General features: G+C 45.3%; 1 protein-coding gene across 1 annotated transcript in view; it reads right to left on the reverse strand.

Annotated features, from left to right (window-relative positions):
• Positions 1–16,317, reverse strand: part of GALNT8 (polypeptide N-acetylgalactosaminyltransferase 8) — a 42,491-nt gene that overhangs the window by 13,798 nt on the left and 12,376 nt on the right. Inside the window, exon 5 of the mRNA XM_044418242.1 lies at positions 3,806–3,920. Coding sequence (XP_044274177.1) covers positions 3,806–3,920 — 115 coding nt within the window. The remainder of the gene's footprint in view (positions 1–3,805; positions 3,921–16,317) is intronic.

Here is a 16,317-nt window from a genome sequence, read left to right on the forward strand (position 1 = left end):
TATGCACACCACTATCATCTCTTCTCTTACTCATCTGTTTTGTAAGCTAAATAAACTAGGTTGTTATGACCATCGCCCATAGAAATGTTGATCCACCCCCTTGATCACTGTAGTTGTGTCAGGATCTGGGCAGCTCCAGGGCTCCATCTGCCTGGTCTAGCAGCAGAATGATGACCCTGGTAGTTGCAGGAGTGGTCCCAGACTCTATTGCAGCTTCCAGGGCCTTCACGAGCAGCACCTGGGGGCCCTGAGGAAAGAAATATTTAAGAGCTGGCTCTTCCTTCCAGGAGCTGCCTTAGTAACAGTGCTTTCTAGTGTGTTGGAGCTTGTCACTGTGGGTGCCCTATTCCATATTTTGGCAATCATAAATATTTTTCATCTTTGTTGCCTAAACATGGGGCTCTCCTGCAAAGCAATACACTGACCTGATTAACCACCTGTGCTGATTTTTCTCATTTTTTAAAAAAATATATTTTCACAAACTAACAATAAGAAAGAAATGGGGATATAGGAAAAGAAGGTGCCAAGGGTCAATTCACAGGTACAGCATATGACATCAACATTTAAATACATTCATAAAAAAGCAAAAATCTCATTGGCTATAATCCCATCAAAACAATTCAATTTTCAGCCCAACAAAATTTGTCCACTCTATTGCTTTAAGGTTAAAATAATAATTTATAAGATGCCCCTCCATTTTTAGGTAAATATTTTAAAGAAAAAGTATCCTCTTATACATGGAAAAATATGGTAATCTTCTCTTCTCTGTGTCAAGTAAATCTTTCCTAAGGTTGATTTTATCCCTGTCCAGAAGATGGCACCAATTTTGCAATTACCAGTTTAAAGAAATCTAAGTATGTCACTTTGATTTTCATGAAAAATTGGAAAAACATGGAATTCTCTATTTTTCCTTTGTCTGGGAATGGAGTCATCCACAAGTCCACCTTTAAAATATATTCTACAGGATAATTCTTCCTAGTTCAACTCAGCAAAGAAGGGAGAAATGGCACATAATCATTCTTTTCCCCCACCAGCCAGTGCCAATCCTCGCAGATTACTCAGGCACGCAAGAATCAACACCTAATCAGTCATTGTAACCTCTTGGTGCAATTAACAGATAACTTTAGGGCTTTATTGCTATATAGTTAAATAAAATTGGCTGTTTATGCATAAGCTTCATTAGGGTAAGCAAAAGATTGTTTCTCTTGTTGTCCTTGTTGTCAAAGATTGCAAATTATAGTTCCTTGACTTTTGGCAGTGGGGGAGAAAAGAGGAAAAACTTGAGAAGAATGAAAGAAGGGGAGAATGTGTCTGGTAGGTGATTTTAAAACAGTTCCTTGTTTACTTTAACTTGTTGTCTTGATGGTACCAGAACAAATCAAACATTCCTGATAAACCTGATTGGTTACCTGTCTCTGGATCTTTGTCATAAAGGTGAAGAGAAGGACTAGCTTTCACCTGGCAGCAAATAAAATGTCAATTGGCAAGACAAAGTAGAGAGCACTCAGAGGTTGCTCCTCTCAAGTGGCCATCTTCCCAAGAATTCATCAGCTGTGCTGGTTTATGACCAACTAGCTGACTGGTGCAGACAACAATATTTCAGCTCTGTGCTTTGTCCTGCCATAAATTTCTTAGACCCTCAGCTACCAACCTGGACCATTCTCTCAGACACCCCTGACTGATCCAGATGCTAGATACAATCACCCCTGTTGATTGATCCCTGGTTTGACTTATTTTCACTGATATCAACATGGACCATGAACACTGACCCCACCCCAGTATGATATACAAACTCATTTGAGATTCACAACTCACATGGGACAGAAATTTAACATACTATCTCCACACCCATCACAAACCCTGCTCTCCATCTGTCTAATCATTGAATCTCCCATTTACCACAAGTAGGGTTGGGACTAACCCTTTAGAAATCCATCTCTCCAAGATCGAGAGAATTTCTCTCACACTTGGTCTAATCCTGCAAAGCAGGCCAAGCCAAGAGGGACTCCACACAAGCTTGTGTATCTCCATTTGCACAATCAGCAACTCTGCCTGCTACTGTAGGCAGGTTGCCAGAAATGGAAAGGGTGTTCATGCTCAGGGAAGGTTGGTCACTATGAAGGTGGTTGTGAGCACATGCACTAGCCATCATTCACAGCTGGTGACTTTCCCCTGCCACTACTGCTGGTGACAGTGGCAGCAATATGAAGGAGTGGTCCTGTGAATGCATGCATCATTTGCAGTGACTGGCCTATTTCCCCACCTGCTACTGCCAGCAGTGACAGTGGTGCAAAAGAGCAGCACTGTGAGTGTGTGTGTCAAGCACCAATTGCAGTGACCAATTTCTACTCCACTCACTGAAGCCATCAGTGGCATGGGATTCGATTCATGGCAAGTGCCCCACAACTGCTACTAGTTTTCTAATTTCATAACTGCACTATTGTTGTTGCTTTTTTAGTTGATATTATTGGGCTTGTTTATCTAGAAAACTAAGTCATTTACTAAGCAAAGGTGAGAATTTACTTACAGTTGTTAACTTACAGTTACTTATTATGAGAAGAAAAGAAAGAGTTCATTGCCATGGATAACATCACCACTTGGTCTAAGATATATGAAAAAGGGATGGTAAGTAAGTTTCATACTGCTATGATGAAGTAAGGGCCTGATTTTTACAAGTCAACTCTCACATAAGCTTGAGCAAGGTTAAAATAGATCTATTTTGGCCACCTCATATTCCAAACAGGACCTGAAAGTTTGCAGTACTGTCTTTCACATGAGAAAGTGGAAAAACTAAAGTAGCTTGCTCATCCAACCATCTGAGCTGATGCAATGTTATTAATATAAAGATATTAGGAGGGTTTGTACCTGGAGGAAGGCCTTCTCTGCGGTGGCACCCCACCTATGGAATGCGCTCCCCAGAGAGGTCCGCCTGGCACCATCGTTATTTTTTTTTCGGCGCCAGGCCAAGACCTTTTTATTTATAAGTTATTTTAATTGTTAATTGATTATTTATTAGCTTTTATATTGGGTTTTATATTATGCCGAAATGTCTCCAAAATTTTTAAGGTTATGTTGTGTATGGTATTTGTTTTGTAAGCTGCCCTGAGGCTTTTTGCGAATGGGGCGGCATAGAAATGTTTTAAATAAATAAATAAATAAATAAATTATGGTTAAAAAAAAACTAAAAAGCAGAGACATCACCCTGCCAACAAAAGTTCATATAGTCAAGACTATGGTTTTCCCAGTTGCAAAATATGGCTGTGAAAAGCTGGACCATAAGGAAGGTTGAGCGCCGAAGAATTGAGGCTTTGAATTGTGGTGCTGGAGAAGACTCCTGCGAGTCCCTTGAACTGCAAGGCGATCAAACCGGTCAGTCCTAGAAGAGATCAACCCTGACTGCTCTTTAGATGGCCAGATACTGAAGACGAAACTCAAATACTTCGGCCACCCAATGAGAAGGAAGGACTCCCTGGAGAAGAGCCTAATGCTGGGAGCAATATATGGCAAAAGAAGAAGGGGACAGCAGAGAATGAGGTGGTTGGATGGAGTCACTGAAGCAGTTGGTGTGAGCTTAGGTGGACTCTGGGATATGGTGGAGGACAGGAAGGCCTGGAGGAATGTTGTCCATGGGGTTGTGATGGGTCAGGCACGACTTTGCAACTAACATAATATATAGGCCATAGGAGTTATGCATAGCCCATGGGGGAAGGGAATTCTATATTCACACTGGAATGTGTGTGTAGATCTGGACCAGGGCATTTGTAAGCAATATTATCTTAACTTAGAGGAGAAATAAAGCTCTTACCCTGATGCCCAGCTCCACATTTTCTCCCCCGTATATATGCATTCCACCATCCAGGACACCAATCTCTCCAAGGAATTTTCTGTTTGCCGCAAGTATTCCCATTACAGAAGGGCTCCTAGTATAAAAAAAGGCAAAGAGAGGTTTCCAGGTTTTGAGTGTAAACTTTTATTCTATGCCTAATTCAGAAAGAGCTGGAAGTTATCAAGACTAAGTTCATATAGTGTAGCAGTTCAGATAGTATGAATTTATTTACTTCATTGCAGATTAAATTAAGATATCATTTTGGGATGCTTGCATGTAGATTTGGGAGAATAAAACAACTTGAGGTGTAAAGGATGCACACTCTTATCTGTTGTAAGGAAGCTTTTATAGCAAAGCATTTAATTGGGCAGGACCCCTCCCATACCTGTTCCACTCTCCCACCCATTCTATCAGTTCTATAGGTCCCCAGACCGTGCGAGGAGTGAAGTACTACCTGGTCCAACCCCTGTTTGCCCCTGACAAGCAAGGAAGGAATTGTCATAGAAATAACACCAAGTAGGGCTGATGGATAGGTTATGTTAATTACTCAAAGAACAACATTTACAGGTAAGCAACCTGACTTTCTTCTTCGTGGTCTCTGTACATCAAACAAATGGGCTACTAGCAAGCTCACCTCAAGAAGGATGGAGGGGATGGTGTTATAACTGGAGGGCTGAGAAAAAAATCTGCTCTGACAAAGGAGAAGTCAGTCCTTGTACAGGCCCTGTAGTGCTTGATGAACATCGAGGGCATGGACCATGTGGCAGCTCTGCAGTCATCTTGCAGGGGGATTCCTGCAAGGAGGGCTGTGGATATGGCCATTGCTTTGAGCCTTTGGGGAAGCTGCAAGTAGAAGACTGGCTAGGCTCATAGGCCAGGGAAATGGTGTTCATGATCAAGTTTGTCAATCTCTGAGCAGAAAGTGGGTCCCTCTTGTTCAGTTTGCCATAGCAGAAATGTTTTGGTTAAGGCCAGAAAGATTCAGTCCTCCCATTCAGTTGAAAAGGAAAGGGCCCTTCAAACACCCAGCAAGTACAGGGTAGGCTCCATCAAGCTGATAGAAGCTATGAAAAAGGCTGGAAGGACAAAGCTCTGGTTGAAGTGGAACACCAATATGACCTTAGGGAGGAAGGATGGGTCTGGTCTGAGCACTGCCTTATTTCTGTGGAAGGTGAGGTAAGGAGGGTCTACCAAAGCATGCACAGCTTGCTGGCATGTCTGGCTGAAAGGTTGACAGGAAGGCAACCTTTCAGAAGAGGGGGCAGAGGTTGACTGTGGCCAATGTTTCAAAGGGTTTCTTGGTCAGTGCCTGCAGCCTGACTGAGAGGTTTCATGCCAGCATGTAGGGATGGATGGGAGAGGCAAGTTTTCAAAGCCCCTGAGACATTGACAGGATAGGAATGCAAAGACTGGGCATCACTTTAGTAGTGGGTGGAATGAGGAAATTGTCGCCTGGGTCCCTATGTTGAGGTGGAGCACTTGGCCCTGGTCCTGTGAGATCAGGTCTGAAATGTGTGGTAGATGGAGGAAGGTTCCACAGCAGAGAGATGAGCTGGGCAAGCCATGGTTGTCTTGGTCACCGTGGAGTGATGAAGATGTGTGTCTTGTCCATTCTGATCTTTGTTAGCACCCTTATGATCAGAGGTAAAGGGGGAAAGATGTAGAATAGGGCCCCCCACCATTTGAGGAAGAAGACATCCGCCAGAGAGCTGGACCCTTGCTCTGCCCAGGAGCATCAGTTCATGCATGTCATGTTGTCAGCTGTGGTGAACAGGTTGACTAAGGGTGGGTCCCATGTGTTGAAGCTGTTGTTGATGCTTCCAGTGTTCAGCTGCCACTCGAGCACATTGAGACTTATGCAACTGAGGATGCCTGCCAGGGTGCTGCTCAAACCTACCACATGGATGGCAATCCTGGTTGATGCACAGGTCCCAAGTCCAGACTGCCAGCTTTGTCAATAGAATGGACTGTGTGCCACCCTGCTTGTTGATATAAAATGCCATGATTGTGTTGTCCTTTGTTACCTGGCTGTGATGCCTTTGCAGGAAAAACTAGAGGTCAATCAGGGACTTGTGGACAGATAGCATCTCCAAGATGCTTGCAGAATTCCTGGTGGTTCCAGGTCCTCTGGGTTTGGAGGTCATTACAGTAGGCTTCTCATCCTGATAGGGATGCATCTATGGTGATGGTGACTGATGGGTCTCGCGGGGAGAAGGTAGTGCCCTTTGTCAGGTTGTGAGGGGCAGTAGTTCACCAGTGAAGGCTATTCCAGACAGATGGGGGATGTCAAGATGTGTCCTGCATGGGTTGTCTGGTGCATGGAATATATGGGCAAACCAGAGATGCAGGTAATTGTTTCAAAGTCTCGCAAAGGGGACCGATGGTACTGTCACAGTCATGAGGCTGTGTATTTGGTGTACTGTGGTGGTGTGATGAGTTGGGTTAGCATGGTTGCACTGAAAGTCAGGGAGAGAGCCATCGCTGAGGGTGAGTCAAGGCAAGTCCGTATGAAGAGGATGAACTGGGAGGGAGAGAGAACAGATTTCTTGTGATCTGCAGACCTTTGGGCTATGTATGAGGGAGCAGGTGGTGTGGGTGGAGTGTATCAGTTCTGCCTTAAATCGTGTGACTAGCAGCCAGTCATCAAGGTAGGGAAAGACCTGTACTCCCTTAAGGCAAAGGTGTGAGCAGACATCAACCATGCACTTGATGAAGACCCTGGGGGTGGCTGAGAGGCCAAATGGAAGTTCTGAGAATTGGAATATCTTGTCCCCAATTTGGAAGCATAAAAAGTGCTTGTAATAGTTGTGGTCTGTGATGACCTGGAAGTAGGCATTGTTCAGATTGATCAAGGTGAACCAGGAGAGGGAGGACGTTCTGTAGGCTGATAAACCAATGGATGCTTCTGAGGTCCAGGATTGGTTTGGATCTCACTTCAGTACCATGAAGTATCGAGAGTGGAAACCTTGAGCAAGGTTGAAATGATGGGTTCTCTCTATGTCCGCCTTGGAAAATAGCATGTCAACCTTTGACACCAGCTTTGGAGAGAGGGTTAGAGATGATATTGGAAGAACTGGAGCATGTTTAGCCTTGAAAGGGGAAGAGAAGACTGATGAGAGATATTAGAGCACTCTTCAAGTACATGAAAGATTTAGGGTTAGAATTCCAAAGAGGACGGCCAGGATCTGTTCTTAATCATTCAAGAGTGCAAAACATGAAATAACAGGATCAAATTACAGGAAGTCAGATTCTGGCTAGATAGCAGGAAGAATGTCCTGTAAGAGCAGTACAGCAATGGAACCAATTACCTATGGAGATTGTGGGCTCTCCCACACTGAAAGCATTCAAGAGGCAGCTGCATAACCATCTGAGAGGAATGGTTTAACTGGGAGTCTTACAGTGAGCAAGGGGTTTAACCAATGGCCTTCTGGCCCCTTTCTTCTATTTTATGGTTCTCATGGTAGTGAGCAGCAGATAAGTATCCAACTTGATCCAGTAGCCTTTCTCCACAGTGGATAGGACCCATGAATTGGATGTTATATGATGGGTGAGATGCCCATCAAAGGTGGGGGCTTAGGAGGGTGCTGTAGGAGCAATCAGTGGTGATGTTTACTCCCCTCTGGGTGCTTGCATGCCTATCTAAGGCGGATGCCTTCTGGGCTGAGGGGCTGGATGGAGTCTAGGGAGGTGTTCAGTGAAGGCCCTCCTCTCATACTGAGAGTAAGGGGCCCTGAACCACTTACATGGCTTGGTTGCTGGATGCTGGAAGCCCATGAGTTGCGCTTTTGATGTGGTCTTTTGGAGGATGTCTATCCTCTCATCCATACAAACTTTGAAGATACCCTCCCAATCAATGGGGAGATACTTGATGTAGCATCAGGTCTTCTGTGGGAGTCCTGCATATTGCAGCCAGGCACATCAGCAGATGGGTACAGTGCAGCCTCTATGCCATCCCATCCAAGTGGTTGTTCTCCTCTTCTACTGGTATCACATGGTCCCACTGTGATCTTCCCTGCATGGACTCATCTATGACTGAGTTTGGTTTGGGATGCTGGAAAAGAAATGGAATGTCCTCCTCCAGCATTCAGTACATAGTGTCTGGTCTCTTCAATGTGGAGTGTGCTGCAGAAACAGCCTTCTGTGTGTGTCTTATCATCTAGGAGCTAAAAGGATGAGTAATAAGCAGGAAGAGCATGGGATAGTATGCAATGAGATAGAATGTGGCACAGATGGGGATCTGGTAGAGGCGGTCTGGGTGAAACTTGGATGAAACTGATTATCTGGACCCATTTCAGTCCGGCTTCAGACCCAGGTTATGGTACTGAATCTGCCTTGGTCGCCCTGTACGATGACTTGTGCAGGGAGAGAGACAGGGGGAGTGCATCCCTGTTGGTCCTCCTGGACCTCTCAGTGGCTTTCGGTACCATCAACCATGGTATCCTTCTGGATAGGCTAGCAGGATTGGGGGTAGGAGGCACTGCTTTGCAGTGGTTCCGCTCCTATCTCAATGGCCGATTCCAGAAGGTAGTGCTGGGGGACTTTACCTCTGTGCCATGACAGCTATGCCATGGAGTTCCACAGGGATCCATTTTGTCCCCCCTGCTATTTAACATCTACATGAAACCACTGGGAGAGGTCATTAGGAGGTGTGAGCTGCAGAATCATCAGTACGCTGATGATACCCAGCTCTACCTCTCTTTTTCAACCAATCCAGGTGAGGCAGTGGCTGTGCTGAACCGGTGCCTGGCCGAGGTAATGCGCTGGATGAGGGCCAATAAACTGAAGCTCAATCCAGACAAGATGGAGGTCCTGTTGATAGGTGGGTCGGGCTTCGGGGTGGGGGACTTGGACCTTGTCCTGAATGGGGTTGCACTCCCTCTTAAGGACAGGTCCGCAGCTTGGGAGTGCTCCTCGACCCAGAGCTATTGTTGGAAGCTCAAGTAACAGTGGTGGCGAGACGCGCTTTCCTTCAGCTTCGGCTGATTCATCAGCTGCGTCCCTACCTGGAGGACGATTGCCTGGCAACAGTGACACACGCATTGGTTACTTCCCGATTAGACTTCTGTAACGCGCTCTATGTGGGGCTGCCCTCAAAGACAGTCCGGATACTTCAGATGGTGCAAAATAGAGCTGCCAGGTTGCTGACGGGGACTTGGCATTGTGCTCACATGACTGCAGTCCTCTGTCAGCTTCACTGGCTCCCCATTGAAGTCCAGGCCCAATTCAAGGTGCTGGTTATCACCTACAAAGACCTTAACGGCTTGAGACCTGGTTACCTAAAGAAGCACTTGTTTCCATATGTGCCCTCCCGCCCCTTGAGATCAGTGGCAGAGGCCCTTCTCCAGGAGCCCTCCATGAAAGATAATAGGAGGGTGTGTACCCGGAGGAGGGCTTTCTCTGCAGTGGCACCCAACTTATGGAACGTGCTCCCCAGAGAGGTCCGCCTGGCGCCGTCATTATTCGCTTTTTGGCGCCAGGCCAAGACCTTTTTATTTAAATGTTATTTCAATTGTTGATTTTATTTATTGATTTTAAAATTTTTTGCCAGGATGTCTCCAGTATTTTATGTATTTCTATTGATTGTATTTATTTATGGATTGGAAGCCGCCCTGAGGCTTATGCAAATGAGGTGGCATATAAGTTTTCTAAATAAATAAATAAATAAATAAATAATAAACTAAAGGGATTCGACAGGGGGAGGGACCTAACAGTGGGAATATGTTATCTCCCTCCAAGTCATCTTAAGACACTGCCAGACCAGATTTGAAGGATAACTCAGGGGAGGGACATGGTAATTATGGGAAATTTAGGATCGACCTAATAGTTTTTCCATCTAGTCCAGTTTTTGCTATCTTGTTTATCAGAATGCCATGGGCACTATCTCAAAAGCTTGGCTAAAGTCTAGGTAGCAAATATGGCCTATTGTCTAATATGGGCCATATTACATTCTGGCCCTAAAAAGGATCTTATTGCACCATCTGTAGCTCTCTGTGACGACTTTGCCCAGCACTTTAAGGATAAAATCACTCAACCCACCATCTGTCATCTTGACCCTTACCCCTTTGGCTGCTCATCAAAGCCAAAAATGGGATAATTACCTGTGTCCAGGAGGTCATCAATGTCTCTCTGAAGGAGAGCTGGGTCCCCGCCCCTTTGAAGGAGGTGGTGATCAGGCTTGTCCTGAAGAGGATGCCTCTGGACCCAGAGATGGCCACCTACTATAGGTCAGTGGCCAATAACCTATTTTTGGGCAAGGTGCTCGAGTAGGTGGTGATGGAACAACTCCAGGCACTCTTGGAGGAAACTGACCATCTAGACCCATTTCATTCTGACTTCAGACAGGGGAGTGCATCCCTGTTGGTTCTGCTGGACCTCTCAGCAGCTTTCAATACCATCAGCCATGGTATTCTTCTGGAAAGATTGGCTAAGTTGCAAGTTGAAGGCACTGTTTTGTGGTGGTTTCACTCCTACCTGTCCAACTGACTCCAGAAGGTGGTGTTGGGGGATTATGGCTCTGTGCCATGGCAGCTTTGCCATAGAGTTCCACAGGGATCCATTTTATCTCCTATGCTTTTTAACATCTACATGAAACTGCTGGGAGAGGTCATCTAAGGGTTTGGGCTGCAGAGTAATCAGTACACTGATGACATCCAGCTCTACCTTTCTTTACATCTAGTCCAGGAGAGGAAGTGACAGTCCTTAACTGGTGCCTGACTGGGGTAATGGGCTGGATGAGGGCCAATAAATTGAGGTTCATTCCAGACAAGATGGAGGTCCTGTTGGTGGGTGCTTCAGCCTTCCAGGTATGAGATTTCAGCCCTAACCCTAAAGGATAGGGTTTGCAGTTTAGGAGCGCTTCTTGACCCAGAGCCATCCCTGAAGTCTCAGGTGGCAGTGGTGGCGAGGAGTGCTTTCCTTCAGCTTTGGCTGATCCACCAACTGTGTCCTTACCTAGATGAACATTGCCTTGCAACAGTGACCTACACTCTAGTAACTTCCCAACTGGATTATTTTAATGCACTCTACATGGGGCTGCCCTTGAAGATGGTCCAGATACTTCAGTTGGTCCAGAATAGAGCTGCCAGGATATGAACGGGGACCAGCAGGTACTCACATATAACGCTGGTCCTCTATCAGTTACACTGGCTGCCAATTGAAGTCTGGGCCCAATTTAAGGTGCTGATGATGACCTATAAAGCCCTAAACGGCTTGGGTCTGAAGGAACACTTTCTTCTCTAAGTGCCCTCCCACCTCTTGAGAACTGAGGCAGAGGTCCTGTTCCAGGAGCCCTCCTTGAAGGAGATTAGAAGGGTGACTACCCAGAGGAGGACCTTCTCTGCAGTGGTGACCAAACTATGGAATACACTCCCCAGAGAGGTTTTCCTGGTGCCAACACTATATTCTTTTTGGTGTCAGGCAAAAACCTTTGTATTTTCCCATCATTTTAATGTTTAATTGATTTTAACTGGGATTTTATTTTCAAATTGTTGGACACTGTGGTGTTTGTTTTATTCTACTCATTTTTTTATTGTAAGCCATCCCAAGGTGCTAGTGGTGGATGAGTTAGAAAAGCTTTAATAAATAACCAGAACTGATCTTTGGGCTGGCATGGCCGCATATTGATGATGAGCATTTCTTGCTCCTGAGCACTGCAACGGCACCCCTAAATACTTAAAACACATTAGAACACACATGCTCTATCCTATGCCTATTACCTGCTCCATACCCTGATTTTAGTTTTTTTTTCCCCCAAAAGCCATAATCCTATTTTTTTGATAATTAATCTCCAACTGGTTTTCATTACAAAAGAGACTAAATGCTTGCAAAGCAATCCTTAGGCCCACAAGATTTCTGAAGAGTTACATTGTGTCATCAGAATATAGGGCTTGTATCAAATATAAAAGCCTTCAGTCAATAGATGTAGTCTTAAGTTTCCCCCATAATTTTTCTCTAGAGATAGAGTGAAATGCAGTCTTTAGGTCAATAATTGCTGCATATAATGAGACTATGGTTTTAGTCACACACTTTTCAATTAGATGCTGCATAATTAAAATATGACCCAAAGTAGATCTACCCTCCCTGAATCCTACCTGCTCATCAGCCAGTAAATTTTCTTGTTCCATAATAGTTTTAATTTATCTAACATATGGCTGGCATAAAGTTTACCATTTATGCTGGGCACACTAATTGGTCTGTAATTAACTGGATCATTCCCCTTCCCTTTCTTGAAAACTGGTATTATTATCACTTATCTCTATTCCTTTGGAATATGCCCTGAATGGTTAATGTAAATAAGCAACAAAGCCAAAAGGGGTGCCAACTAGTCAATGTTGTTTTTCAAGAGTTTGGTGCAGGGGTCCTCAAACTTTTTCACCAGGGGGCCAATTGAAAGGTGCCAGTGCTGGGTGCGGGCCGAAAAGGTGGTGCTGGCAGTGTGTGCAGGCCAGCGAGGGGAGGCGAGGCAAGGCGGGGGCGGGCATGCATCGTGATGCGGCAGCAGGCACGCAATGCAGCAGCTTGCTTGGAGATGGTTTTCTCTGAGCAAGTCCAAAACAATCTCCTCGCGAGCAAGCAGCTACCTCCTCGTGCGGGGGGCGAGGCAGGTGGCGGTGGGCGCACGTACATGTGGCACATTGAAAACCTCTGAGGTGGGCCAGATAAATGGCCATGACGGGCCGGATCCGGTCCCCAGGCCGTAGTTTGAGGACCCATGCATTATGGGGTCACTGATATCAATCAATGCCATTTCTCCTTTTCACAAGGAGTAACTCCACTCCACTGACACCACTGGCCCACCTTTGAATCTGGCATCTTTTACTCTCCACTTTCTTCCCCTTGAAAGTTTATTATTTATTTATTTATTAAATTTGTATACCATCCAATTACTTGCGTCTCTGGATGGCTTACAACATAGATAAATTGACAATCCACTCTGGTTCCAAATTAATAAAATACAACAATAAAATTCAGTAATAAAACATATTAAAATATTGATTAAATAAAAAGGTCTTGACCTGGCACTGAAAAACATATAATGACAGTGCCAGGTGGACCTCTCTGGGGAGAGCATTCCATAGTCAATTTCATTCCATTATGCAAAGTTGTTGAATAATGCTATTTCACCATTTCTTAGTAAAACTTTATTTATTGTTGCTACACGTAATTCATCTAGCCAAGTCTCTGAACATGCACAAAGTGACCTGTTTAATCCAGTATCGATTTAGAAACTATATTTCCATTGATATAATCTAAAATTGCATTTGCTTCTCTCTTTTTTTTTTTTTTTTTCTTTGCAGCCATGCCACATTCTTGCCTTTGTGATTTACTACAAGATCTTTTCCACATGCAGTATTGTCAGGCTGGGTATCCTCCACCTTATAACTGTTCTTCTGTTCTCTAAATGAAAAGTTGTGCTTATTCCTGTGCAATTATTTCATTTTCTGCCCAGTTTTCTAACCTATCAAGACACTTTTGAATTTTCTTTCTGTCTTCCAAGGTATTAATTACCCTCCCAATATTGTCATCTGGACATGTGATAATCATTTCAAATTTTCTTCCTCCAAGTTGTTTATAAACTGAAAGGACTGAACACTGTTGTACCTTATTTGATACCTCCTTTCTGTTTGATGAAGAATCATGGATGACCACTCTTGGCTATGGTCAAACAACATGACAAGCAACACTGTATCGTTTTTACCATTATATATCTGACAGACTATCAAATGGTCTCTACTTTATCATAGTTTCATCCTCCCTTTTCAGTCCTTCTGCTGCTGACAAGTATCCCACTAGCCATTGTGCCTGAAGTTTCATCCCAGGGTGCATTGTTTGCTGCCTGTGCCTTTTACTCACAGGTCCACACATAGGCAATAGATGGCTAAAGCAACTTCTGCAGTTGCTTCTCTTTCCAGTGAACTCTGTGGGAGTTATATTCTATGACCATAGAAATAATGATTCTGGGTTCAAACAACACTATAAGTCATGGTAGTACAGAGAAACCATAGAACAAGCCATTGTTTCTTATCATGGTTTTAAAAGACCAAATTTACCATGATGAAATGGCACAACTGGGTTTGGACAACACAATAGAACAAGAATGGTAACTCTGCACTTTCCTTTCTGGGGCAGACATGTCTTGTCGTGCTATCTGAACTAGCCTTTGAATCAGGCCCGTTAATGAAGAATGTAATCAAATAGCAAGGAATTGCAGGGACAGCATCAGGAAGGCTAAAGCAGGAAATGAACTGAGAATTGCAAGGAAAGCTAAGCACAACAAGAAAGCCTTCTTCAGATACATCCAGAACAAAAGACATGGGAAAGAGAAGTGTGTCCAGCTACTTAAAGTGGATGGCAGAGTGATAACAAGCAACAAGGAAAAGACATAGGAACATAGAAACAGAAATAGAGCGAGTCAGAAGGGGTCTTCCAGGCCATCTAGTCTGACCCCTGGCTCCAGCCGGCTCCACTCATGACATGCCCACAATGGGCATGTCTAGCCTATCTTTGTACACCATCACTGAGGGGGCCTCAAGCACCTCCCGTAGAAGCCCATTCCATACCCTCAGGGCCCTAACTGGCATCTAAATGGAACCTTGGTTCGCTGAGCTTTGCTCCATTGGCGCGTTTCCTGCCCCCCTCTGCAGGGGGGAACAGATCTCTACCGGCCTCCATGTGACACTCCCTCACATACCTGTATGTCACCAACAGATCCCCTCTGAGTCTCCTGTTCTCCAGGCTGAAGAGACCCAGTTCCCTCAGTCTCACATCCTCTGCAAAACGGCCACCAACCATGTGGCCCTATGCTGCACTGACTCTAATCTGGCTATATCCTTCCTGTAATGAGGGGCCCAAAACTGAACACAATACTCCAGTTGTGGGCACACCAGAGTCGTATAGAGTGGTAGCAATACCTCTTTTGATCTAGAAGCCACACTTCTGGCTATGCAAGCAACTGTGGCATTCACCCTCTTAACCACTGCATCACCCTGCCAACTCATGTTTAGCCTGAACTCAACCACACCTCAAGGTCCCTTTCACAAGTGCTGCTCTCCAGCCACTTGTCCCCTAACCTGTACTTATGAAACCCATTCTTGTTCCCCAAGTGCAAGACCTTGCACTTATCCACATTGAACGCCATCCTGTTGTCTCCTGCCCACTTCCACAGTCTATCCAGATCCTTTTGAATCTGGAGTACCTGCTCCTCAGTTGTGGCCACTGCTTCAGTTTTAGTATCGTCTGTGAATTTGATCAGCAGACTGTTCTCCCCTTCTTCCATGTCATTGATGAAAAGATTAAACAGGATTGGTCCCAGGACAGAGCCCTGGGGGACCCCACTTGTCACTGGCCACCATCCCAATGATTCCCTGCTAATGGTTACCCGCTGCTTTTGGTCAGTCAGCCATGCCCTAATCCATCGGACAGTGCTTTGGTCTATCCCAAAACTCCTCAGTTTCTCAACCAGGATATCATGGGCCACCTTGTCAAAGATCTTGCTGAAATCCAGGTAAACCACATCCACTGCGTCCCGTCCATTTAGCCACCTTGAAACCTTGTCATAGAATTCCACAAGGTTTGTCTGGCAGGACCTGTTTTTGTGGAACTTCACCCGTTCTCCTCAAGGCCTCAAAAATGGAGACCAGCAGGTGTGAGAGAACCCCTGCCAACTCTTGAAGTACTCTCGGGTGTAACCCTCCAGGGCCTGGTGCCTTTGTAACAACCAATGCACTGAGGAGCGCCTTGACTTGCCCTGAGGAACCCCTTGGCAAAATAGTTATTTAGCATCTGTGTCTGTTCCCTCGTATCAGTCACTGGATCTCCTTCCTCCTTATTTATCGGTCCTACTACTTGTCTCCCCTTCCTCTTGCTATTTACATGCTGATAGAAGCCACCCCCTTTTTTTTTGCTCTTGATGTTCTTTGCAAGTTTCAGCTCATAATCAGCCTTAGTCTTAGTCAGCCTTGCGAAGAATCCTTCTGCAACAGGCCTCGTCCTCCCGGTATACCCTTTTCCCCCAGTAGACATTTCCTATGGAGGTTCCTCTTGCATCTAATCCCTGTAACCACCTCCTTTCGCATCCATGGTGGCACTCTCCTCTACACCTTACTAACTAGAGGTATCGTCAAGGCTTGTGCCTCCAAAACCTCAAGACCAGCAAGATAGATGAGAAGGCCACTTGGGCCTTAAGGTCCCTCTTTCCTGGTGATCCCGCCCACACCCTGCTTGGCTACGTCATTTGTGCCCACATGGATCACCAGAAGTGGCTGGTGACCCCTGGAGCAAACAAGTTGCTCCACTCTATCCTTCACATGCCAGATGCATGTGCCCAGCAGGCAGCAAACCTCCCTTGCCTCAAGGTTGGGGTGGCACACCGCTGCCTCAGTGCCCCTCAACAGGGAGTCCCCAACGATGATCACCCACTGCCTTCTCTCCCTGGTGGTGGTAAGCAACTGTGCCCTGGCACTTGCCTTTCCTGCAGCAGCCCCTTTGCCACT

This window comes from Varanus komodoensis, unplaced genomic scaffold (genome assembly GCF_004798865.1).
Source record: "Varanus komodoensis strain SLA01 unplaced genomic scaffold, ASM479886v1 scaffold9, whole genome shotgun sequence".
NCBI classification, from domain to species: Eukaryota; Metazoa; Chordata; class Lepidosauria; order Squamata; family Varanidae; genus Varanus; species Varanus komodoensis.